The sequence below is a fragment of the Taudactylus pleione genome, unplaced genomic scaffold (assembly GCF_031769625.1).
Source record: "Taudactylus pleione unplaced genomic scaffold, aTauple2 ptg000726l, whole genome shotgun sequence".
NCBI lineage: Eukaryota > Metazoa > Chordata > Amphibia > Anura > Myobatrachidae > Taudactylus > Taudactylus pleione.
The window spans coordinates 2,361,179-2,388,845 of NW_028285128.1; the positions used below are offsets into that span (position 1 = coordinate 2,361,179).

Below are 27,667 nucleotides of genomic sequence, written 5' to 3' on the forward strand. Positions count from 1 at the left end.
CTATGACCTCTTTTTTTTGCAGAATTGTGGCACATTTTCACTGTCTTGATTCAAATGTTGGAAGATATGCAATAGCTGTAATTTGCCGTGATCTTCTAACAGCATCAAATGATCCAATCAGTTTCTACCAGATTATAGTATTATTGGACATCATTATCATTTTTGGGCTACATATGCTGTGATATGGGCCCAATTGCTCAATGTCATTCGTATTATGGCAGCCTTAGTGCAAAACAATGTTATATTATTTGTTATCACATTGCACCCAGACTCAGATTTAGCATAAGACACACTGGACCTGTGTCTAGGGGCAGCAGAGACTGAAGTGGCTTTTTCCCAACATAATGTAACATCTGCCAAAATTAGTCTTACTCTAAATTGGGGCAATGAATGCACTTTGGAAGCCCCAAATTCTTCTCCCGTCCACCCAGGGGTGGTTAATCCAGAGAAGGGGCCCTTGTGTAATCTTCAGGCAGACTCAGCCCCCCTGTGCACCAGCACATGCTGAGTGAAGGCGCTGGCATTTTGCCAGAGTCTACTGCATCTGTCTCCTGGTAAATGGCGCCGGTGCCATTTTCCTGGGGATTTCTCAACTGGGCATTCACATGTCTCTTGAAAAATTGGCCCCTCTGATGCAGGGCCCCTGTGCACCACACATCCTTCAGCCCATTCAGAAGGGGGGGTGTCTGTGGTGAAGAACTTTGCTTATGATTCTTATTGTTAGTACCAAAATTATAAAAACATAATATATTTTATTGATTTATTGATTCATGTTTTAACGTGGAATAAGTTAGTAATTGTAGTTTTCCTGATCTATATTGTACAATTTCACATTGTTCTAGCTGTGTAGATATTCTCACTGGGCATTATCTATAAAGATCTGCTCTTCAATCTCATATTGTTCCCTTAGGCAATAACCAGCTGCTACTCTAACTGCATGTTATTAAACTATCAGTTTTGTCATGGGCTGAGCAGTGGGAATTGACCTGGTACACCGCTACACAGCTGAGCTCAGGGATTTCCTCCATAAAATCCATCAGCATGAAGTTCAACAGATGCTACTGGAACTTGTGTCTAATTAATAAACCCTATGTGCATATCAAATAGCTAAATCTCATGAGTAATGATGTGAAGCCCTGATAAGTATTATATATTTTATGTCATTGGAGAAATCACTGCTATGTGTTGAGCCTGTGTAATATCTTCATTTTGGAAATAACTGTCCTATAACTGGTTATATATATATTATGAACATCATTCATTGTGTCAAAGTTTAGGGCCTATTTATCTTTCCACTATGATTAGGATGATTTTCTTTTAGCACTGCACAATTTATCAAGAAAATATTGCCTGGACAATAAAAAGATAACTAAATGCATGATCCATGGTGGATGCTATTATCATGTAGCGTTAGGACCACTAAAACAGAGATGTCTTGGTAACTACAAATAAGTACAAATGGAATTAGCATCTTGCAAGGGAATAAGAAATACGTTTTCTAAGCTTTTTGGGTTTTGGATGATTTTCCATCTGTGAAAACCGACCATTTACTAAAGCCAAAAACTGACACAAACAGACCAAATATAATGACTGTAGAACATGGTACCAACAATCAATTTTTTAACATAGGGCCTGATTCAGCTTAGATCGCAGTTGCTAATACGCACGCAGTCGGCCGATTGTTCTCCACTGTTCATGGGTACGCATCACAGTGTGCTTGCGTGAACCAGCTGCTGCGATCGGAACTGCGATTGCCGTGACTACGCAGGCCGATCGCAAAGTGACTAACAGGAAGTGCCATTTGGGGGATGGTCAGCCGAATGCAGGTGTTTCATTTTGTAAAAAACTTGGAAAAACACATTTTAGCTCCCATTTGCCAGTTCTAAAACCATTTTCCCATCAATCCAACACCTCTTCATCCTTGTCCCACATCATTTAGCCCTTTATTGATTTTTTTAGAGAAATTCATCTGAAAACAGACATGCCTTTATTGGCCAATTTATGCTATTTAAACCCACCAAGTGTGTAAATATAACCAAGACAGTTAAAAAGCAACCACAGGTAACAAACCCAAGTACTGTGCCTTTTAAATTCTGCCTAACCAGAGCTGGCCAGCCTCTTCACTTATAGCCATACAAAACTTATATAAGTGGGGGTCTGACAGTCCTCCACTTGAGGAGTATAAAGGATGCAAATAGAAAGTGGGGGCCGCACAGCTGGACCACTAGATATATGTGTGCATGGGCCGCCTAACTGAGAACATATCTCAAAATAACCTGTGTGTACTGTCCAGATCATTTACCAGGGGCTCCGTAGTGACCTGGGCCTTTCTACTCAATTATAATTATATACTATTTTATAACATATGTATATATATATATATATATATATATATATATATAGTGACCAGGGCCTCATGCCCAGGGAATTTAAAGGGGCTCAGGCCTCTGGCCTGCCTACTGGACAAGGAAGTGATCTTTGCCTAATGCCCAAGGTCACTTTACAATAATGTGGACTCAGGCTCTTGAGCCTGCCTAATTATAGCCACAGTTCCCTGTGCCTAATGCTATGGAACACATACAGTGGGATCAGGCCTAGTGCCTGCCTAATCTCTGGCATAATTAGTGACCTGGGCCTAGTGCCCAGTGTCAGTGTAGCATTGGCATGGGCCTAATACCTGCCTAATACCTGCGTGGCACATATAGGGATCTGGGCCTAGTGCCTTTCTTTTCAATTATAAATCACTGAAGAGTTGGCACTATTCCACCTTACGGTTTCACCTGTCCCATTAAGTCTTCTTAGACATTATCTGAAATTTCACAAAACCTACTGAATTTCTGCCACTCAAATGCCTTAACGGGCGTGTTCCTTGCGCAATACAGATATGGTATTCCATCACACCCTGTGGTTAACCGCAGATTCAGTACTCTCACAGAGTGAGATTGATGACACTTACAAAATGGTGGGGCTGCTACAGTGATTCACAGAATTGTGTGCTCTTTGGAATACACACCTTTCACCGGGTCCCCTGGCCAAATCATTACCCCTGTCGTAGTCAGCCCAGGCTGGGGATCCCTGGGGAGGTGGGTACCAGCATGCAGGGCATTAGGAGCCAATTAAAATATCAGTATATTTTTTGAATGTTGGAGAATACCAAGAAACTGGAGGAAGCAAACGCAAGCACCAAGGGAAAAGACAAACTCCACAATTAATGAATCCCAAGACCTCAGTTCTGTGAAGCAGCAATGCTAACCATTACACCAACTGTGCTGCCCGTTAAAAATAATAAACACCATTGGCTTCCAAGAGTGTCTTCTAGCTCTTAAAACAGTTTTCGCTGCATAGTGCTACCACCAACGATACTCGGTTATAGCTCTTAGCGATGTGACCATGGATAATTAATAAAAGGCCTAAATATAGCGAAGACAGACATTTTTTTGACAACAGCTTTTCAGGGAATTAGTAACTAGACATCAGTGTAATCTCTACTAATATTAACAGGTCCTTATATTACTTGTATTAAAAATAAAATAAGTGTGTTAGGCATGATAATACATGTATCCCTATGTACAGTTTTGGAAAGCTGGTAGTAGCTTTGCATGGAAAGACTCTAATAATATATTTATGAATCTAATGGAATTAAGGGTAATTTCTTTCTTTTAGGATTCAGAGTCCCTGGTGGAATCTCAGAGGAGTCTGTGGAAACCCCGGGACTGTCTGAGCTTTGCTCCCCTCTGGATAATTGTGATTGTTATTGGCTCGGCTGGCATTACATGGTTTCTTCTAGGTAAGTGTGGCACAGGAGGGTGGAGAAAATAACACAAACATTATAAGTATTGCCTAGATGCAGACATCTGATAAAATAACTTATTTGTATGCAAGTTAAACATAATGCATATGTACAGTTTACAAAACAATGGGAAATTACTGAAAACACTGTGCATAGTAATTAAAAAAACATATCAAACTTCAAAACACCAATATTATAACAACACAAACCCCTTGCATGGTGTACAGCTGTGCATCCGAATATGCAAGGACTGAGATGCCCACTTTCAGTGTCTACAGATGCTGCAATACGGCTTGATGTGTCTTTAGACACAGCCAACGGTCGTACCATCAAAACTTGCACCAGTGACATGCCTGTGTCACTCCAATAACACACCCATACTACGCTACATCTGCATCTCATTAGGCAATCCCATGTAATCGCCAGGAACATCCAACACATTTTTAATACATGTCTTCATGTGTGTGTCTGATCTGTACTGTGATTCTTTGCAAACATCATCAGGATGTATGCGCGGTGCAACTCAGATTAAAATCGGTTCACTGTGTCCAACATCACCACTGCATCTGTATATATGTATATATATATATATATATACAGATCTCATCACCCAACATCATGTAAATTTTACGGACTGCCACACTAACTGTGTGACGTAGACAGTTTTTGCCACTGCCAGCCTGAGCCATCCATTACCTCCTTCTCCTTCTTCACTGTTGACTGAAATGGAGGCTGCCAGCTGGAATAGGAGCTCCACAAGCTCTGCAAAGGCCCATGGAAGGAGCTGCTGCAGCCGGGCATGCACACAGCTCCCCCTCAGCCATTTTACTTTTGCTTTATAAAAAGCTTCTGGAGTGCGAACACTGGGTCTGATTCAGACCCGCTCGTGAGCGCTATATGCTCGCAAGCGGGTCGATGGTGGAACACTGCGCATGCAAGCCCCGTAGCGAGTGAGAAATTCATTCGCTCCGGGGCTTGCTACAAACAGGGCGGCTGACGATGTTGATCAACAGCTCGCCCCGTTTTGTAGGCTGGGAGGGGGGGGTGGCTGGACAAACGGAGGTGTTCCTGAAGGAACGCCTGCCGTTTGTGGGCGGCTCTACTGACATCACTCGTGATGTCAGTAGTGCGCTTCCTGCTCTATTAGAGCAGGAAGCTCACTGGGGCTTGCGGGAACGAGACCCTACCACAAGGGTCTCGTTGCAAGCCCGATGGTCGCGATAATCGCGACCATCACCTGGCCGCCCGCTAAAGCTGCGGGCGGCCAGGTCTGGTCACCCACAGCTTAGCGAGCGGCCAGTAGGCCAGTTTGAAAACAAAAAGTGGACGCCCTGATTCAGAGCGAGTGCTCGCTATTTGCGAGCGCCTCTGAATGAGGCCCTCTGACCAGTCAGAGCAGAGCTCTAAATGCAGCATTGTGGGTCAGCCTTGCGGAAAGCCACTGGAGGTGAGCATGGGGCCGGCCCAACTGGAAGTCACCAGAGTTCCCAATGGCCCAATCCAACTCTACGAATAACAGTAGTAAAATCACCAGAAACATGCCAGTGGGTTTGAGGCCTTAGAGTACCCATACTTGTTGATATACGAGTGTGAGAGTGTGTTCTTAAAACCACCCATGTTTATGGATAATTAGTTGACACCCAGCAGATAGAAGTGTATGATTTTGTGTCAGATTTTGTGTCATCTAGTTACAGTATAATAACTTTATTAGTCATATTCAGATTGCTATTTTACAATGTAAATACAACAATCTGCAATTTGTCCTCCCAGCGTGTTGTCACACTAGTTATTATGGTAAATACTATATACCTATTTTTGCCCTTTAATTTTGCACCACCCGCCAGTCAATGTACAGTACCTTGAACAGCTAAACATACCCATCCTATAGAAAGAGACAGGTGCATAAGCACAGAAATGCACTCAGCATTACAAAATGGTACAGTATCTGCACTGCAGGTCTGCAAGTTTCCAGCTAAAATATTCTAGGTTTATTTATTACAATAGATAAAAGCTCTATAAACATATAGGCCCTCATTCAGAGCCACTCGCTAGCGGCAGTACGCTCGTTCCGAGCGATGTTCGCACATCTGCGCATGCGTACGGATCGTTATACGCATGCGCGAACCAGTCAGTGCGGCCGAAATTCATGTGCTCGCAATATAGCGAATGCCTGCTATTTTGAGTGACAGAATGAGGCGTATGTGGGTGGTAACAGGGGAAGGTGCTTGAAAACGGGGAGTGGAGATCAGAACGCAGGCGTGCTTAAAGGTCAAAACGGGCGTTTTATGGGTGTGCATAATTAATACAGCAGCGTCATTGACCACGTCACTGGGTTATTTTATAGCCAGAACTGCTCGCAAGATTGTGGTAGCAAAAACCAACCACAAGAATAGCGAGCAGTTCATACGCTGGTCGATGTACTCGATTAATCTAATAAATAGCGGACATGACGTATGGTGCGAGCGGCCAGGGGGCGTTTTTAACAAATAAACGAGCGTATGTTTTGCTCGCTCGTTCAGACTTAGAGGTGTGAACAGACTGCAATTTGCGAACGGATCATTTGAATAGCCACCCCTTGTTTTTGAACGAACGACCGCAAATAGCGAACGGCTCTGAATCAGGCCCATAGTGTGAAAAAAGCTGCAGTCTCTTTTTTTTCTGTAAAGATCTATGTTAATGCTGGGCACACACACTGTGATATCACAGTCAGTATGACCCAATACTGCTGTTTAAGATCAACAATGATTTCAATAATGACCTGATCAAAAGTAATTATTGCACAGACATGTTGGTAAATAAAGTTGTAAGAAGGCCGCATCTACCTGTGTACAGCCATCTTCTAGTGGCACTAACAAGGCCCAGTGATACCAGAAGGGATCCAGCCAGCCGGAACTCAACCATCGTGGTCATCTACCCAAGTAACCAAAGTGGACGTTAATAATGTCACTCAAAACTCGACTGGACTGAAGAATCAGTCTGTGTGTAGCCAGATTATGGTATCCTAATTTGGTACACAAGGAGAAAAAATCCATAACACTGGTGAATTTTATTACTTAGGGACTAATGCTCATACCTCAGTGTCTATAATTATAAGATTATACAATATTAGGCACTGTAGAATATTATCAAAATGTGGTTGCTACCACTAACAATAGACATCCGAAGAACACAAAAATAGAATAAAAGTGTTGTCTTCTTGTAACTAAGTACATTCAATGAGTGGCAACCTAAAAGTTTACTTATTAATAACATTAAAAATATGAAAATAGATATAAGACCAACAAAATCAAAGGGAAGACTTCCGGTTCCGGCTGAATGGCGTGAGCATCCCACTCACAGTGCTCCGCCGATAACCCGCGCTCAGCTGTCTTTTGCAGCTGTTTTACAGCCTCCAATCAGGGGCTGCCTGGCATTTTTAGTTACCGGCTGCACTCACTGTTGCATTCAGAGATTCCTGAGAACCGAGGCTCCCGCTAAACAGCTACAACACATAGGCAGGAGAAGCGCCGCTCAGCAGCCAATATGGCGCCGTGCGCGTACACAGATTCTGCCTCCCCAGCACACAAGGACCCTTGAGTCCTCAGATACCCCGCAGGTGCACCACAAATCCTCCTCCCCTGTATGCTATAAATGCTATCAATCTACAATGCCACCTCTGCTCTCTCAGGATGTTAATGATATCACTGCCCAACTTCATCGCCTATCCAGAGAGTTACTGATACAGAACACAGATAGGGTCTATTTCAAATGATATGTGCAGTGTGTGCAGTAAAGAAGCTTTATACAGAAAACCACCAGCTGAGAAACAAACTTGATGGTTTAGAGAACAGGTCACGCAAAACAATATTTGGCTAGTGGGACTCCCTGAAACCATTAAAGGGCCAGCGCTAGTACAATAAGGACCTCATTCAGAGGCGCTCGCAAAGAGCGAGTGTTCGCTCTGAATCAGGGTGGCCGCTTTTTTTTTTTAAATCTGGCCTCCTGGCCACTCGCTAAGCTGTGGGTGACCACCCACAGCTTTTGCGAGCGGCCAGGTGATGGTCGCGATTATCGACGAGACCCTTGTGGTAGGGTCTCGTCTGCCGCAAGCTCACTACTGACATCACGAGTGATGTGAGTAGGGCCGCCCACAAATGTTTGTCCGTTTGTCCAACCATCCCCCCTCCCCGCCTACAAAACAGGGCGAGCTGTCGATCAACATCGACAGCTGGCCCGTTTGTAGCGATCCCTGTAGCGAGTGAATTTCTCACTTGCTACGGGGCGTGCGCATTACCCCACCATCGACCCGCTTGCAAGCGCATAGCACTTGCGAGCAGGTCTGAATGAGGTCCTATGTTCATTGCACATTACCCTCGCTACTTGGGATAGTGGAGGACTGCAATGATCTGGTGATAGAATGGGGCCATAGAGTTGGTCATCACCCTAGAGCTTCAGATAAACGCAGCAAAGTCACCCTGTTCAGATGCATAAATGATCTCCACAAATTGGCTATTTGGTCAGCTTCCAGACAGGGGTGTATCTATAATGAGTGCAGGGTGCGCTGGGAACACGGGCCCCGGGGTCCAGGGGGGCCCCGCACCGCACACCCTGCACCCATAATATTACTTACCACTCCAGAGTCCCACGTTGGCATGGGGGTCCGGTGCTGTAAAATGACTGGAAAATGGCCGCGGCGGCCATTTTCCTGTCGTTTGCGCATGCGCAGTACAAGGAAAATGGCCGCCGTGGCCATTTTCCCGGTGACCTGTGCATACATTATAGGCTTTGGGCACACTCTAGTGCCCACAGTCTATAACTCCGGCGCTGGCCGCGCACAGCTAAGTGCGCTGTCGGCCGCCGGGCAGAGAGGAGGGGGCCCGTGTCGGAGACTGCACACGGGCCCCCTCCTCTCTAGAAACACCCCTGCTTCCAAGAAAAAATTCAACCGAACATGGCAAGGCAACAAGCTGTATATTTTTCAAGACTTTTCTGTGGAACTGACTAGAGCTAGAAAATCTTTTTCTCCCACCTTATACAGTACATGAAAATAAGAAATTCATCCTGCTATATCCAGTGAGGCTTTGCTCATATGAAGGAGATTCCTTTAAGGACATTATGGATCCTGAAAATGCATTCATCCAGCTCCTCTCCAACATGAATGTTGGCTTGCAAATCTTTTAAGACTTTTCTTTATCTGGCACTGTCCTCTCACACATTCCTCAGAGAAGTCCCAGGGGTAAATTTACTAAGATTCGAGTTTGGTCGAGATTACAATCTCGGGAGAGCACCCCTTGGATGTGGCGATGGGTGTAATAGTGGTGAAAATAGAGTACTGTTGTTTTTTACAGTGAAACTACAGGTGCCAGCGTGCCTTCCCTTTGGCACTTGTGGAACTACAAGTGCCAGCAGGAGTCTGGCACCCGTACCCCCGCTGTAAAAAAAAATAGTTAAAAAGATACACACACCATAGTAAGTACAATTTTATTGCACACACTTACCACACTCACACATACTTACATGCTGCCAGCTGGTCGGTCCCCTAGACCAGTAGAATTCCATGGGTGTACCTGTTAAAATAAAAACATATACTCACTTAAAATTTGAGCTGGTCTCCGTAGAATCCCCGGGTCTTGGCAAAATAACACACCGAGACCCTGAACCAGAACAGACTGTAGTGATGCATTTGTGATACCTGTCCCTGCGGGGTTTTTTGATACATGCCGGTGCAAAGATCATATCCTGCAAAGTTAGTAACGTGCCCAGATCGCATTGCAAATGCAATTGTTAATAAATGGGCCCCTTTGTGTCTCCTAATCTATTGAATTATATAATCAAAATCAGTTTCTTGTGTGTGTGATTATATATTGTATATGTGTGTATACAGTACTGTGCAAAAGTTTTAAGCAGGTGTGGAAATAATGCTGCAAAGTAAGAATGCGTTCACAAATAGAAGTGTTCCGTTTATTTTTAACAAAATGCAAAGTGAATGAACAGGAGGGAAATCTAAATCAATTAAATATTTGGTGTGACCACCCTTTGCCTTCAAAACAGCATCAATTTTTCTAGGTACACTTGCACACAGTTTTTGAAGAAATTCGGCAGTGAGGTTGTTCCAAACATCTTGGAGAACTAACCACAGATCTTCTGTGGATGTAGACTTGCTCAAATCCTTCTGGTTTTTTTTCATGTAATCCCAGACAGACTCGATGATGTTGAGATCAGGGCTCTGTGGGGGCCATATCATCACTTCCAGGACTCCTTGTTCTTCTTGACGCTGAAGATAGTTCTTACTGACATTGGCTGTATGTTTGGGATCATTGTCCTGCTGCAGAATAAATTTGGAGCCAATCAGACGCCTCCCTGATGGTACTGCATGTTGGATAAGTACCTACCTCTATTTCTCAGCATTGAGGACACCATTAATCCTGACCAAATCCCCAACTCTTTTTGCTGAAATGCCGCCCCAAATGTGCAAGGAACCTCCACCATGCTTCACTGTTGTCTGAAGACACTCATTATTGTACCACTCTTCTGCCCTTCGGCGAATAAACTACCTTCTGTTACAGCCAAGTATTTTAAATTTTGACTCATCAGTCCAGAGCACTTGCTGTCATTTTTCTGTACCCCTATGTTTTCGTGCATAGTTGAGTTGCTTGGCCTTCTTTTCACGTCGAAGGGAATGGCTTTTTGGTTGCAATTCTTCCATGAAGACCACTTCTGGCCAAACTTCTCTGAACAGTAGATGGGTGTACCTGGGTCCCACTGGTTTCTGCCAGTTCTGAGATGATGACACTGCTGAAAATCTTCCGATTTTGAAAGAAAAGTAAGTATGATAGGTCTTTCATCTGATGTACTAAGTTTTCTTGGCCGTCCACTGCGTCTATGGTCCTCAACGTTGCCCGTTTCTTTGTGCTTCTTCAAAAGAGCTTGAACAGTACATTTTGAAATCCTGGTCTGCTTTGAAATCTTTGCTGGGAGAGACCTTGCTGATGCCGACACTACCTTGTGTCTTGTTGCTGTGCTCAGTCCTGCCATGATGTATGACCTGTGAAGCCTCCTACGCAGTTGTTTCTGTTTCAGTTAATGACTCAACCTACATATGAATATGGTGATCATTATCATACCTGTTTGGTATGAGTGGTTAATCATACACATTACTATAATCCTACAAAATCCATGACTTTGTGCAAGTGTACCTAGAAGAATTAATGCTGTTTTGAAGGCAAAGGATTGTCACACCAAATAATGATTTGATTTAGATTTCTCTTCCTTTCATTCACTTTGCATTTTAATTGATAAAAATAAACTATTAATACTTCTTTTTTTTAAAAAGCATTCTTACTTTGCAGCATTTTTTCCACACCTGTCTAAAACGTTTGCACAGTATTGCATATGGGATGTAGTCATGATCCCGGCTGTCTGGATGTTGGCGCCTGAATCCCGACACAAGTCAGAATTCTCGATGGTAAGTATTGGGGTTAGGGGGAGGGTAAGACTGCGGGGGGGACAGTTAGGCTGAGGGGGGGTTAGGTTTAGGCTGCGAGGGGGAGGCAGTAGCGCATGCAGGGGAAGTTTCTGAGTATCTAGAAACCCCCTCTGACAGGCTCCAATGCAGGCATCATGCTTTTAAGCCCTGCCCCCTCATGGATAAATGTCGCGATTCGCGGGTCAGTCGGGAGGAGGCGGAGCCAATATAACGCAATTACGTTAGAATTGCATCATTTGGCTCTGCCCCCTCCCAATTGACCTGCGAATCGTGGAAGTTTCACGCTAGGGGGAGGGGACTAATGACATAGTGGTGCCAGCCTGCCAGGTCTGCAAGGTAAGAGTGTGTGTGTAATGTATATATGTATGTGTGTCTAATGTATGTGTGACATATGTATGTGTGTATATGTGTATGTATGTTTATATATATATATATATATATATATATTGTATGTGTATGTGTGTGTGTGTGTGAGTAAACCCCCCTATAAAAATCCTGCGTTTGCCCCTGGGAGGGTAAGGTTTAGGCTGCGAGGAGGTATGGGTAGGGGAAGGATAGTATACTCCCCTGCTTCTGTCGGGATTGTAACCCAGTCGAGATGCTGGTATCAGGATTCTAACCCCTGGGATACTGAGCCCCGGCATCCCGTACCCAACTTATATATATATATGTTAGGGGTGTGCACCGGCCACTTTTCATGTTTTGTGTTTTGGTTTTGGATCTGGATCTTTCTTCGTGTTTTGGATCTGGATTGGTTTTGCCAAAACCACCCTTCCGTGTTTTGGGTTCTGGGTTTTGTGTTTTGGATCTGTATTTTTTTGAAAAAAAGCATAAAAACAGCTAAAATCACAGAATTTGTAGGTTTTTCTGCTCCTATGCTATTATTAACCTCAATAACCTTAATTTCCACTCATTTCCAGTCTATTCTGAATACCTCACACCTCACAATAGTGTTTTTATGTCCAAAAGGTTGCACCGAGGTAGCTGGATGACTATGCTAAGCGACACGAGTGGGCGGCACAGACACGTGACCCATCTAGGCGTGAAACTTCAGTGGCAGACAGGATGGCATTGAAAAACTAGGCCCCAAACTGTACATAATGCAAAGAAAAAAAAGAGGTGCAAGATGGAATTGTCCTTGGGCCCTCCCACCCACCCTTATGTTGTATAAACAGGACATGCACACTTTAACAAACCAATCATTTCAGCGCCAGGGTCTGCCACACAACTGTGGCTGAAATGATTGGTTCGTTTGGGCCCCCACAAAACAAGCTGGCAATTAATCTGTCCCTGCACAAACTGGCTCTACGGAGGCAAGAAGTCGTCCTCATCCTCCTCATCCACAGATTCCTCACCCTCTTCAGTGTTATGTACATCCTCATCCTCACAGAGTATTAATTCGTCCCTGCTGGAACCACAGGTCCCTCTGTACGTTCTGGAGGCTGGTCTCCCTGGAAGAGTTGATCATTCATTTTATGAACATCATCTTCTCCACATTTTGTGGAAGCAACCTCCTACGCCTTTCGCTAACAAGGTTCCCGGCTGCACTAAACACTCTTTCGGAGTACACACTGGAGGGGGGGCAACTCAGGTAAAATAGAGCCAGTTTGTACAGGGACCTCCAAATTGCTTCTTTTTCCTGCCAGTACAGGTACGGACTGTCTGATATGCCTACTTGGATGCTGTCACCGATGTAATCCTTTAACAGACAGACGCACGCTTGTCGCTGCTGCTTTGAGGATTCAAGTGCGGCTACAGCCCACACAATTCACAAAGACAGAAAAAAAAAAAGAATATTTTTATTGTTTGTGGAGCACACTTTGAGGGTTACACCACCCTCTAACAGACAGACGCACGCTTGTCGCTGCTGCTTTGAGGATGCAAGTGCGGCTACAGCCCACACAATTCACAAAGACAGAAAAAAGAAGAAGAATATTTTTATTCTTTGTGTAGCACACTTTGAGGGTGTCACCACCCTTTAACAGACAGACGCACGCTTGTCGCTGCTGCTTTAAGGATGCAGGTGCGGCTACAGCCCACACATTTCACAAAGACCGAAAAAAAAAGAACAATATTTTAATTGTTTGTGTAGCACACTTTGAGGGTGTCACCACCCTTTAACAGACAGACGCACGCTTGTCGCTGCTGCTTTAAGGATGCAGGTGCGGCTACAGCCCACACAATTCACAAAGACAGAAAAAAGAAGAATATTTTTATTGTTTGTGTAGCACACTTTGAGGGTGTCACCACCCTTTAACAGACAGACGCACGCTTGTCGCTGCTGCTTTGAGGATGCAAGTGCGGCTACATCGCACACAAGTCACAAACACATAAAAAAATAGTTTTTTATTTTTTGGAGCACTTTGAGAGTTACACCACCCTTTAACAGACAGACGCACGCTTGTCGCTGCTGCTTTAAGGATGCAGGTGCGGCTACAGCCCACACATTTCACAAAGACCGAAAAAAAAGAACAATATTTTAATTGTTTGTGTAGAACACTTTGAGGGTGTCACCACCCTCTAACAGACAGACGCACGCTTGTCGCTGCTGCTTTAAGGATGCAGGTGCGGCTACAGCCCACACAATTCACATAGACAGATAAAAGAAGAAGAATATTTTTATTGTTTGTGTAGCACACTTTGAGGGTGTCACCACCCTTTAACAGACAGACGCACGCTTGTCACTGCTGCTTTAAGGATGCAGGTGCAGCTACAGCCCACACATTTCACAAAGACCGAAAAAAAAAGAACAATATTTTAATTGTTTGTGTAGCACACTTTGAGGGTGTCACCACCCTTTAACAGACAGACGCACGCTTGTCGCTGCTGCTTTAAGGATGCAGGTGCGGCTACAGCCCACACAATTCACAAAGACAGAAAAAAGAACAATATTTTAATTGTTTGTGTAGCACACTTTGAGGGTGTCACCACCCTTTAACAGACAGACGCACGCTTGTCGCTGCTGCTTTAAGGATGCAGGTGCGGCTACAGCCCACACAATTCACAAAGACAGAAAAAAGAAGAATATTTTTATTGTTTGTGTAGCACACTTTGAGGGTGTCACCACCCTTTAACAGACAGACGCACGCTTGTCGCTGCTGCTTTGAGGATGCAAGTGTGGCTACATCGCACACAAGTCACAAACACATTAAAAAAAATTTTTTGATTTTTTGGAGCACTTTGAGAGTTACAACACCCTTTAACAGACAGACGCACGCTTGTCGCTGCTGCTTTGAGGATGCAAGTGCGGCTACAGCCCACACAATTCACAAAGACAGAAAAAAAAAGAACAATATTTTAATTGTTTGTGTAGCACACTTTGAGGGTGTCACCACCCTTTAACAGACAGACGCACGCTTGTCGCTGCTGCTTTGAGGATGCAGGTGGAATCTAGACGGGATTTGGAACCGAGGACACACTACCTCCATCAATTGTCTAAATCCCACTGCACTAATGTCGGATACCGGACGCACGTCTAACACCAACATAGCAGTCAAGGCCTCAGTTATACGTTTTGCTTCAGGATGACTGCTGTCGTACTTCATCCTCATCGCTAGGGACTGTTGGAGGGTCAATTTTTAGTAAAAGTAGTGATGTTCCTACTTCCTCTCTGGGATGATGAACAACTCCCAGCAGCAGCAACAGCACTAGTAGGAAGTGGTTCTTGATCTTTCCCTATTTTATTTTTATCAGAGAAAGTTTGGTCCTCCATTTATGTTATATTGATATATATATACGTGCGGCTAAAGCGCACACAAACACAGAAAATATTTTTTTATTTTTGCTGGAGAGTAGTGCACTTTGTGGGTTACACCACCCTTTAAGAAATGAGCCAGCCGGCTCTTTACTTATGGGACACAGGCGCACGCTTGGCGCTGCTCCTTTGTTGATGCACGTGCAGCCACAGTGCAAACAAGTCACAAACACAGAAAATATATATTTTTTTGGTTTGGAGTGTACTTTGGGGGTTACAGAACCCTTTAACGGTCAAGCCAGCCGGCCCTTTACTTATGACACAGGCGCACGCTTGGCACTACTTTGTTGATGCACGTGCGGCTACTGCGCACACAATTCACAAACACAGAAAATAATTTTTTTTTTGGTTTGGACTGGAGTGTACTTTCGGGGGTTACAGCACCCTTTAACGGTCAAGCCAGCCGGCCCTTTACTTATGACACAGGCGCACACTTGGCACTACTTTGTTGATGCACGTGCGGCTACTGCGCACACAATTCACAAACACAGAAAATAATTTTTTTTCGGTTTGGACTGGAGTGTACTTTGGGGGTTACAGCACCCTTTAACGGTCAAGCCAGCCGGCCCTTTACTTATGACACAGGCGCACGCTTGGCACTACTTTGTTGATGCACGTGCGGCTACTGCGCACACAATTCACAAACACAGAAAATAATTTTTTTTTTGGTTTGGACTGGAGTGTACTTTCGGGGGTTACAGCACCCTTTAACGGTCAAGCCAGCCGGCCCTTTACTTATGACACAGGCGCACGCTTGGCACTACTTTGTTGATGCACGTGCGGCTACTGCGCACACAATTCACAAACACAGAAAATAAATTTTTTTGGGGTTTGGCCTGGAGTGTACTTTGGGGGTTACAGCACCCTTTAACGGTCAAGCCAGCTGGCCCTTTACTTATGACACAGGCGCACGCTTGGCACTACTTTGTTGATGCACATGCGGCTACTGCGCACACAATTCACAAACACAGAAAATAATTTTTTTTTGGGTTTGGACTGGAGTGTACTTTGGGGGTTACAGCACCCTTTAACGGTCAAGCCAGCCGGCCCTTTACTTATGACACAGGCGCACGCTTGGCACTACTTTGTTGATGCACGTGCGGCTACTGCGCACACAATTCACAAACACAGAAAATAATTTTTTTTTTGGTTTGGACTGGAGTGTACTTTCGGGGGTTACAGCACCCTTAACGGTCAAGCCAGCCGGCCCTTTACTTATGACACAGGCGCACGCTTGGCACTACTTTGTTGATGCACGTGCGGCTACTGCGCACACAATTCACAAACACAGAAAATAATTTTTTTTTTGGTTTGGACTGGAGTGTACTTTCGGGGGTTACAGCACCCTTAACGGTCAAGCCAGCCGGCCCTTTACTTATGACACAGGCGCACGCTTGGCACTACTTTGTTGATGCACGTGCGGCTACTGCGCACACAATTCACAAACACAGAAAATAAATTTTTTTGGGGTTTGGCCTGGAGTGTACTTTGGGGGTTACAGCACCCTTTAACGGTCAAGCCAGCTGGCCCTTTACTTATGACACAGGCGCACGCTTGGCACTACTTTGTTGATGCACATGCGGCTACTGCGCACACAATTCACAAACACAGAAAATAATTTTTTTTTGGGTTTGGACTGGAGTGTACTTTGGGGGTTACAGCACCCTTTAACGGTCAAGCCAGCCGGCCCTTTACTTATGACACAGGCGCACGCTTGGCACTACTTTGTTGATGCACGTGCGGCTACTGCGCACACAATTCACAAACACAGAAAATAATTTTTTTTTTGGTTTGGACTGGAGTGTACTTTCGGGGGTTACAGCACCCTTAACGGTCAAGCCAGCCGGCCCTTTACTTATGACACAGGCGCACGCTTGGCACTACTTTGTTGATGCACGTGTGGCTACTGCGCACACAATTCACAAACACAGAAAATAATTTTTTTTTTGGTTTGGACTGGAGTGTACTTTCGGGGGTTACAGCACCCTTAACGGTCAAGCCAGCCGGCCCTTTACTTATGACACAGGCGCACGCTTGGCACTACTTTGTTGATGCACGTGCGGCTACTGCGCACACAATTCACAAACACAGAAAATAATTTTTTTTTTGGTTTGGACTGGAGTGTACTTTCGGGGGTTACAGCACCCTTAACGGTCAAGCCAGCCGGCCCTTTACTTATGATACAGGCGCACGCTTGGCACTACTTTGTTGATGCACGTGCGGCTACTGCGCACACAATTCACAAACACAGAAAATAATTTTTTTTTGGTTTGGACTGGAGTGTACTTTCGGGGGTTACAGCACCCTTTAACGGTCAAGCCAGCCGGCCCTTTACTTATGACACAGGCGCACGCTTGGCACTACTTTGTTGATGCACGTGCGGCTACTGCGCACACAATTCACAAACACAGAAAATATATTATTTTTTTAGCACTTGGGGGGAGCACCCCTGATGGACAGAGCACCCCCTGGACAACACTACAGCACCTCTTTAGGACTGGGACACTGCACAGGACTTTGGAGTGGACACAGCCCCTATGGAGAACTGACTGCACAACACAGTCCAGCCAGCCCCTATGGACTTTGAAGTAGTGGACACAGCCCCTATTAACAACAGCAGCACAGCACAACACAGCCAGCCCCTATGGACTTTGAAGTAGTGGACAACAGCAGCACTACACTACACTACACTACACAGCCCTAACTCCCACCCTCCCTCTTCACTGTCCACAGCCGAGTGAGAAAATGGCGCCGACGTGGGTACCTTATATAGGATCCAAAACCCGCGAGACTCGGAAGGCGGGATGATGACGTTTTGCCTCGATTTCAGATCCGAGTCAGGCGGGAAAAGTCGAGCCTGATTCGGATCGGACTCGGATCGGGGGGCTCGGGGGGGGTTCGGATTTCAGAAATCCGAACCCGCTCACCCCTAATATATGTATATATATATATATATAATATATTTATATATATATTAGGGGTGTGCACCGGCCACTTTTCGTGTTTTGTGTTTTGGTTTTGGATCTGGATCTTTCTTCGTGTTTTGGATCTGGATTGGTTTTGCCAAAACAACCCTTCCGTGTTTTGGGTTCTGGGTTTTGTGTTTTGGATCTGGATTTTTTCTTAAAAAATAAAAAAAAACGCTAAAATCACATAAAATGGGCCTTTTTTTTGTTCCTACGCTATTAATAACCCCAATAACATTAATTTCCACTCATTTCCACTCTATTCTGAACACCTCACACCTCACAATATTGTTTTTAGGCCAAAAGGTTGCACCGAGGTAGCTGGATGACTATGCTAAGCGACACAAGTGAGCGGCACAAACACGTGGCCCATCTAGGAGTGGCACTGCAGTGGCAGACAGGAAGCCAATCAGCGTTATGGTGCCCATTTGCATGTAGCACGAACCCGGGAGATCCGTGCTACATGCATCTGTGTGATTGGCACAGAGCAATGACAGGTCCGTGAGACCCGTCTGTACTGCTGTGGTAAAAAAAAAATCCTGTGTAAAAAAAGAAAAAAATGGCGTGCACCCCCCCAAAAAAGAGCAACCAGCCCCGGGCATTAGTAACCCAGTGCTGGGTGTGCTTAAATACAGGGGACAAACGACGTAGGGGTCCCCTGTACTTAAGTACAACCAGCACTGGGCTAGTCAGAACCAGCGCTGGTTGCCAAAATACGGGGGACAAACGACGTAGGGGTCCCCCGTATTCTGCGCAACCAGCTCTGGGCTCTGATCCGGTCCTGGTTCTGGAAATACAGGGGAAAAAAATTAGTAGGGTTCCCCTGTATGTTCCAGAACCAGCACTGGACTTTTTCTAGCGGGGGCTGATGCCACAGCCAGGGGAGCCCTTTCACCGGGCCCCCCAGCCGCAGCATCAGCCCTGACCGCTAGTCAGCCCAGGCCGGGGATCCCTGGAGAGCTGGGGACCCCCCCAATAAAGGGGTCACCCTCTCCAGGGCTCCCCAGGCCCATGCTGATAGCCCGGGGCTATCCCCGCCATCCCTGGTGGCGGTGGGTGGCGGGTTGATTGTGTGGTGTGGTGTAAATAAAGAATATAAAACATTGTCTTTACAAGTAGAACTGCAAGTCCCAGCAAGCCTGCCCCGCATGCTGGTACTTGGAGAACCACAAGTACCAGCATGCAGGGCATTAAGGGCCCACTAGTACCTGTAGTTCACCTGTAAAAAAATGTTTAAAAAAAACACAGGACACACACACCGTGACAGTATAAGTTTATTAAACATACATACACACACACACACATGTACACATACTCACCTATGTAACCTGTAGCATCGGTCCACTTGTCCGGTAAAGTATCTATAGGGCACCTGTGAAAAAAAACATACTCACCATCTCCTATGCGAGGTTCTGTCCTCTTCGTTCCAAAGTAGGCATCCCCGGACTTGGCAAAAAAAAAAAACGAAAACGCGATCCACGAACTTAGTACCGTTCTATAGAACGGTACTTCCCGAATGAGAGCTTAGCGGCGGGGTATCACCATGGAAACCCCACTGCTAAGCGTTCATTGGCTGAGAGAGGTCATCTCCCTTCTCTCAGCCAATGAACGGCTCCCTCCATTGTAGTCAATGGTGGGAACCGCAGGGTAAACTTTAATAACCTTGCGGCTCCCACCATTGACTACAATGGAGGGAGCCGTTCATTGGCTGAGAGACGGGAGATGACCTCTCTCAGCCAATGAACGCTTAGCAGCGGGGTTTCCATGGTGATACCCCGCCGCTAAGCTCTCATTCGGGAAGTACCGTTCTATAGAACGGTACTAAGTTCGTGGATCGCGTTTTCGTTTTTTTTTTTGCCAAGTCCGGGGATGCCTACTTTGGAACGAGGAGGACAGAACCTCGCATAGGAGATGGTGAGTATGTTTTTTTTCACAGGTCCCCTATGGATACTTTACCGGACAAGTGGACCAATGCTACAGGTTACATAGGTGAGTATGTGTACATGTGTGTATGTATGTTTAATAAACTTATACTGTCACGGTGTGTGTGTCCTGTGTTTTTTTTAAACATTTTTTTACAGGTGAACTACAGGTACTAGTGGGCCCTTAATGCCCTGCATGCTGGTACTTGTGGTTCTCCAAGTACCAGCATGCGGGGCAGGCTTGCTGGGACTTGCAGTTCTACTTGTAAAGACAATGTTTGATATTCTTTATTTACACCACACCACACAATCAACCCGCCACCAGGGGTGGCGGGGATAGCCCCGGGCTATCAGCCTGGGCCTGGGGTGCCCTGGAGAGGGTGACCCCTTTATTGGGGGGGTCCCCAGCTCTCCAGGGATCCCCAGCCTGGGCTGACTAGCGGTCAGGGCTGATGCTGCGGCTGGGGGGCCCGGTGAAAGGGCTCCCCTGGCTGTGGCATCAGCCCCCCGCTAGAAAAAGTCCAGTGCTGGTTCTGGAACATACAGGGGAACCCTACTAATTTTTTTCCCCTGTATTTCCAGAACCAGGACCGGATCAGAGCCCAGAGCTGGTTGCGCAGAATACGGGGGATCCCTACGTCGTTTGTCCCCCGTATTTTGGCAACCAGCGCTGGTTCTGACTAGCCCGGTGCTGGTTGTGCTTAAGTACAGGGGACCCCTACGTCGTTTGTCCCCTGTATTTAAGCACACCCAGCACTGGGTCACTAATGCCCGGGGCTGGTTGCTCTTTTTGGGGGGGGGGGGGGCACGCCATTTTTTTCTTTTTTTACACAGGTTTTTTTTTTTTTTTTTTACCACAGCACCACAGACGGGTCTCACGGACCCGTCAGTGCTCTGTGTCAATGACACAGATGCAAGTAGCACGGATCTCCTGGTCCGTGTGTGCATCTGTGTCATTGAAATACACAGCAGCACAGACGGGTCTCACTGACCCATCTGTGCTCTGTGTCACTGTCAGTCACACAGATGCATGTAGCACGGATCTCACGAGTCCGTGCTACATGCAAATGAGCACCATAATGCTGAATGGCTGAGAGCCGTGACAGACGGCTCTGCCAGCCAATCAGCACTTTGCCCATTAAAGGCAAAGGCATTTTTTTTTAAATGGCCGCTCGAGGCAAAACCTCGAGATCCGACAGCAGATCTCGAGGTTTTGCCTCGGGAGAGGGATCCAGGGCAGACAGGGAGATCCGAGCTTGGGCTCGGATCGCCCCGGATCCCCGAAGTTCGGGTGGGTTCGGTTCTCAGGGAACCGAACCCGCTCATCCCTAATATATATATACACACCTCCAAGGGATGGCACTCCTGTCTGCAAAAGTCAAAATGCCAGGGTGCTCAGCATCTGTAATAGAACAGTTTTTATATATATATTTACAGTCAGGTGCATAAATATTGGGACATTGACAGAATTTTCATATTTTGGCCTCTATTCACCACCACAATGGCTTTGAAATGAAACAAACAAGATGTGCTTTAACTGCAGACTTTCAGATTTAATTTGAGTGTAATTACATCTAAATCAGGTGAACGGTGTAGGAATTACAATGGTTTCTATATGTGCCTCCCACTTTTTAAGGGGCCAAAAGTAATGGGACAAACTAAACTATCCTAAATCTAACTTTCACTTTTTAATACTTTGTTGCAAATCCTTTGCAGGCAATTACAGCCTGAAGTCTGGAACGCATAGACATCACCAGACGCTGGGTTTCATCCCTGGTGATGCTCTGCCAGGCCACTACTGCAAATGTCTTCAGTTCCTGCTTGTTCTTGGGGCAGTTTCCCTTCAGTTTTGTTTTCATCAAGTGAAATGCATGCTCAATCGGATTCAGGTCAGGGAATTGACTTGGCCATTGCATAACATTCCACTTTTGTGGATGACAGAAGAATTATTTCCCTGGTGAAGAAAAACCCCTTCACAACAGTTGGCCAAATCAAGAACAAGTGAATCAAGTGAACCCCTTGCAGAAACAATTGGTCTGCCTGGGGGAATAATAAGTGTATTGTGCACTTTGGGCAATGTGTACAGGATGGGGACTATCGGATGCTGAACCGTCAGAGCTTGTTTGATTTCACTAGTAATGTGACCTTCTTGAACACCCCTGTCCAGGAGCTCATCTAGATCACGTTTAAAGCCTCCTGTTGGATTATTTTCCAATTTTTTATAGACATTCAGGTCTGATAATTGATCATAAATTTATTTTTTATAATCTGTTTTATTCATAATTGTGATGGATCTAGTGTGTACTTGTATTTGGACTCAAATTTTGTCAATTTATCCATAGTTGTAGTAAGCTCCCATTTGGCTTCCTCAATGACCAATAATATTAGGTCTAGGGAGCACTTGTTGAGAATGGCTACCCATTTCTTACAAAATCCGATGTTATGCCGTCCGATTGTAGGGACATTTTTAATTCGAAATCCCCTTGGAATCTTCTTACATTTAAAATATATATATATATATATATATATATATATATATATATATAACCAATTCAAGAACAATATAATGACCCTATACATGTAGGTCATACTTGCCTACTTTTGAAAAAGCATTTCATGGAGATTGTGAAAGCAGCACCTATTGAGCGTGGCGGTATAGTAGTTGTGTACTGCTACATCTGGGAGGCGTGTCATAAAATTTACTTACTTATGCTGGGCATACACAGCCAGATAAAATGTCTGTCAGACCAACAGACATTTTATCTGGCCGGCTGCCAGCCTCAGATGTCACCGGCATACACTGTGAAAGAAATCTCATAGTGTATAGCTCGACATCCACGCTCCGCCCCCGGGGGAGGAGACGTTTCCCTGTTCCTTCCGTAGGAAGGAACACAGGAAATGTCTGTCTGTCGGCCGCGCTGGGCATACACTGCCCGATGCGGCCGACAGTTACCGGGTAAATATCACATCGGACGGGCATGCTGGACAATCCTGCATGCCCGACCGAGCAATATTTAACCCTCGGTCGTCCGCACACACGCTACAATTATCGGGGTGATCCGCCGATATCAGGCGGATCGCCCCGATAATTGTAGCGTGTATGGCCAGCATTAGTAAGATCTACTTGTTGATAAAATTACACTGATACTTTTCAGAAAAAACATGTAGCCATAGGGGTCACTGTGTATTATACCCAATGTAGGGAAATTATACTAATGATTCCAATTGGAATGTACAGTATATATCTCTGGGTTTTTTGTTATATATAACAGCTTCATAATGGGGGTAAGGTGCAATCAGGGAGATTGCTAGGCTCTTCAGGGAGTCAGGGAGATTGCTACTATGTCAGGGAGTCTCCCTGACAATCAGAAAGAGTATGATATAGGTATAGTATAATACTAAATATCAGTTGATGCCATTACCTGAATCGTAATTATTGTCTTCCAAAATAAGATAAAGGATTATAATAGCGAGAATTTAAGATAGTCATCTCTTTATAAAGGTAACAAACACTTTTGTTCCCTATGTGGACCAGGAAGGGCTTGTTCAGCCTACAAGGAATAATGAGAGTATCCTCTATTCAGTGGCGTATCTATAATGGGTGCCGTGTGTGCGGGGCACCCTGCACCCATATTATTTTAAACTCACCTGTCTGTGGTCCCGCTTCGGGTGTCAGAGCTGCTCAGAACACTGGAAAATGGCCGCCGCAGCCACTTTTCCGGTGTTCTGCACATGCGCAGTAGACTCCGGGCGCACTCTAGTGCACAGAGTCTACTAATGCTCCGGTGGCTGGCCATCCGCGTCAATCGGCTGCCGGCCACCGGTCAGAGAGGAGGGGGCCCCGCACGGGGAGTGCACACAGGCCCCCTCCTCTCTTAAGACGCCCCTGCCTCTATTGCTTATTAGCTGTGTAATGCTCAGTCAGGGGGACTGTCAATCACAATAAGTAGTTGCTGCGAGCAACTACAATAATGTACCTTGACGCATGCGTAGTGCGACTCAGACACATGCGCAGACAGACGATATGTGCTCAACTGTGAAAACATTGGCATAGAGTACAGCTCCGTGTCAGGCCCATAGTTACATAGGTCACAGAACACATAGTTGTTTTTATAGATAATCTAAATGCTAGTTTGCTTATTGATAATCATCAGCCTAGTTGTACTGTAAAATAACTGACATTATATATAGTATATACAGTAAATCTAGTCAAAGCATGATGCTCATTGTCACAATATACCTATGTGTCATTTTCTCTTGCTTCTCATAGAGGTGAATTTCAAAACGGAGCTGACAATCAATAAACTATATGCCTGTAACCTGCGCATTACCAGCCATGAACTCACCCGTGACCTCATGCGTCCTGAGAGCAACTTCTTCAAAAAGGAAGCCGCCCATCTGGACAAACTGGTATCAAATATCTAACCCCTGTCCACCCTGTCTCTGTAACTAAATGGGGCCATTTACATAGCGGAAACGCATGGGATGCTGTCTTTTCTAGGGCACTTGTGCATGGATTAGTGCATTTGTGATGTCTGGGTCATTCACAGCACACTCAGTAACCGCTCAAATGTTTATGGGGCTGTTGTGCATTGCACATACACAGTGCAGAGCACATTTTTATAATGGAGTCCACCTGAAAATTATTATATGGAGCACAGCACTTACTAACATGACAGTATTTACTGACATGCAGGGTTTATGAAGTGGGGATGTTGCCTATAGCAGCCAATCAGATTCTACTTAACATTTATCTAGCAAATTCTAGCAGATAATAGCTAGAATCTGATTAGTTGCTATGGGCAACAGCTCCACTTCAAAGAAATCTGCACTTTAGTAAATATCTCCTTAAGAGTCCAACATCTCTAAAACATCTGCATCCTTCCATTTCTCACATGATAGAAAGCACATTTTGCACATCTGCATACAGTATGTGAGAAAAATCAAGCAACGGAAGAGAACAAAAAGGGACTGTACGATACTTTATATTCCATGTCAATTATTACTAATAAATATTTACCTTAACTTATTTAGTGCTAACATCCTACGCATCATTTTTACAGAGAATATAAACACTAATATTAACTTAGAGTATGTTTTTTGTACAGTTGGTGGAAATTGTATGCACCTATTTATCTATATAGACTAGGGGATCTATTTACTACAATCCGCATATTGAATGCGGATTGTAGTGTGATATTACCGAGTGAATTCGCATTGCGAATTCAGGCAATATCACAGGGATTTACTATAAATCCCTTGCAGGGACAGAACTTGTGATAAAGCTCTGTCCCTGCGGATCCCATCCGCACTCTAGTCGCGGTATTTTCGGAAAAAATACAGCGACTATGAGCCCGTGCATGCGCCGACCCACCGTCGCTGCTACCCCCCACCGACGCTAAGCCCACCCGCGATCGCGGACCCCCGCAACCCCCCCCCTCCCTTCATTACAATTACCTGCATCCTCCTGGCCTCCGGTGATCTTCTCCGGGCTTCCCGATCAGGTGATCTCCCATACTGCACTGAGGCCCGATCACCTGATGACCGGGCCGCAGTGCACTGTGGGAGACCAGCTGACCGTAGAGGAGCCATCACCGGAGGCCCGATCACCGGTCCCTGGATTCAGGTAAGTAAAAAAAAATATTTCAATTTTTTTTTCTTTTTTTTTACAGCAATCAGCTTGCGGTCTGTTTAGACCACATAGCTGATTACTGGTACCGGCTCCCGCCTCTGCTCTCCCCGTTAGAGCAGAGTGGGAGCCCGGTAACCGGGGGAGACCCTGGATAACGCCTCCTCCAGGTGGCGTTATTATCACAGGGCTTCCCCCGGTATTTTTTTACAATTTATTTTTAGTAACTTTGGTCGGAACACATTTCCCATTACAATTATGGGAAATGCGATCTGCTTTACTAAAAATAAGTGATACTCAGGGGTTGGAGCAGAATTTTACTAATTCTACTCCAATTGCCCTGTAATAACTACAGGTGAAACTAAAATAATGTGAAAAGGGTGTGAAAACACCCTTTCTCACTTTATTTTAGTAAAAATAATGTTAATAAATAGAGCCCTAGGACACAGATATCTGTGCATCCACATTACGGTTTAGAAGTTGTGGGTGTGTGAGACTCTGTGGGTACTTTTGTGTATTTGTGTTTCCAGCTGGAAACGCACATGTAGGAAGGAGAAATATCCTCACATCTGAGTCCTGTCTATTATCAATCTCATCCTTTTCATTTTTGCCCAGAAATACAGCATGGTCAAACTACATGTGCCACACAGCTATATATACATTGTCGCAACATCAGGTTAAGCGGTGCCATCTAATAGGGATAAACAGCAGCACTTCTCATGCAGTAGCCAATCAATAGCACACCAGTCCAGTGTCTCTGTACAAGTATATGCAGCTAGTTTTATTTAGCAGTATAAAGCTTGTTCGGCTTTAACTAACATAAAGTTTCCTCTCTCTGGGTGGAAGGACCATCTCACAAACAAAACAGCATTTAGATCAGCATTAACATCAAACAACACTTGTGTCTCTCAGTAGGCCTCCAACCTGTTTCCCCCAGGCAGTGACAGAACCTGGGACGTATATACCTCCTATCAATAACTTCCCCAGTGCCTTTATCACACATCCCCCCTCCAGTTTCGACCTGTGGGGCAGAACATTGGTAGTCCCCAAATAAAAGACACAGGACAAAGCATTTTTGAAGTCAGGGGTCCTCAAAACTGGTTGGGTGCACAAGCTACCTTTAACTCTTGACAAGCCATTTCTGCCTCAGGATTCCACTTTACCATAACTGACTGTTTACTCTTGGTAAGGTCTGTCAGAAGGAATGCAATGGTGGCAGAATTGGGTATAAATCTTCTAAAATACCCTGTGATTCCTAAGACAGCTGTCACCTGCTTCTTATTTAGGGATCGTGGCCAATTTTGTTTTGCCTCAGTTTTATCAAGTTGAGGCTTTATCAGTCCTCTGCCTATGGTGTATATATGACACTTTACATCTTCCATCTCTAAGCAACACTTTTTTGGGTTGGCTGTCAGTCCAGCCTTATGGATGAAGTCCAACACTGCTTGTATCCTGGGTAAGTAAGACTGCTAATCAGGACTATAGATGATTATATTTTATATTTTATCCATCATCCTCAGAAAGATGCTGAGTGCCCAGTGTAATCCAACTGACAACTTCTTGTATTGGAACAGACCTTCCAGTGCAGAAATTGCTGGCTTTTCTTTGCATTGTCTGTCAATGAAAAAGACAATGGGTCCTAAAATGGCGCTAATTGTCATAAAGTTCGCTTACATTAGAATAAGTCAATGGTATCAAAGTCCGTCCAGTTCTGTAATGTAAAAAATCCCTGTTGTAGAAATGTGTTGGACCGGTGTTCTTATAAATCGAAAATTCTTCATTTAATCGTGCATTTCAAAGAAGAAAAGAGAAAAAAATCATAGTGCAACACTGTAATCCAGAAAATACATAGGAATTTATTCAAACATTACACTCACATGGTTTAAAAATTAAAACAGCATATAGCCACAAAAAGTGGTAACTCCAAAATAATGTCTGCTGACAAGAGATTTTTTTCACCGTAATTGATACCCCAAATGTATCAGGTTCTCACCGGTCCCGGGCAGCCAGGGTCCCTGAATGTAATGGAGGATGGTAAATCAAATGGTGATCCAGCAGTACACATAGAAAGGTCCTTTCTCACCATGGGCTTAACATGTTTCGGACGCTCTGGTCCTTCCTCGGAAGCCTAATGGTGAGTC

At 45.0% G+C, this 27,667-nt stretch overlaps 1 protein-coding gene across 1 annotated transcript in view; it reads left to right on the plus strand.

The window, feature by feature from the left end:
- Positions 1–27,667, plus strand: part of TMPRSS6 (transmembrane serine protease 6) — a 159,081-nt gene that overhangs the window by 30,777 nt on the left and 100,637 nt on the right. The window contains exons 2-3 of the mRNA XM_088456882.1: positions 3,664–3,787; positions 24,168–24,307. Of these exons, the coding sequence (XP_088313008.1) occupies positions 3,664–3,787; positions 24,168–24,307 (264 nt within the window). The remainder of the gene's footprint in view (positions 1–3,663; positions 3,788–24,167; positions 24,308–27,667) is intronic.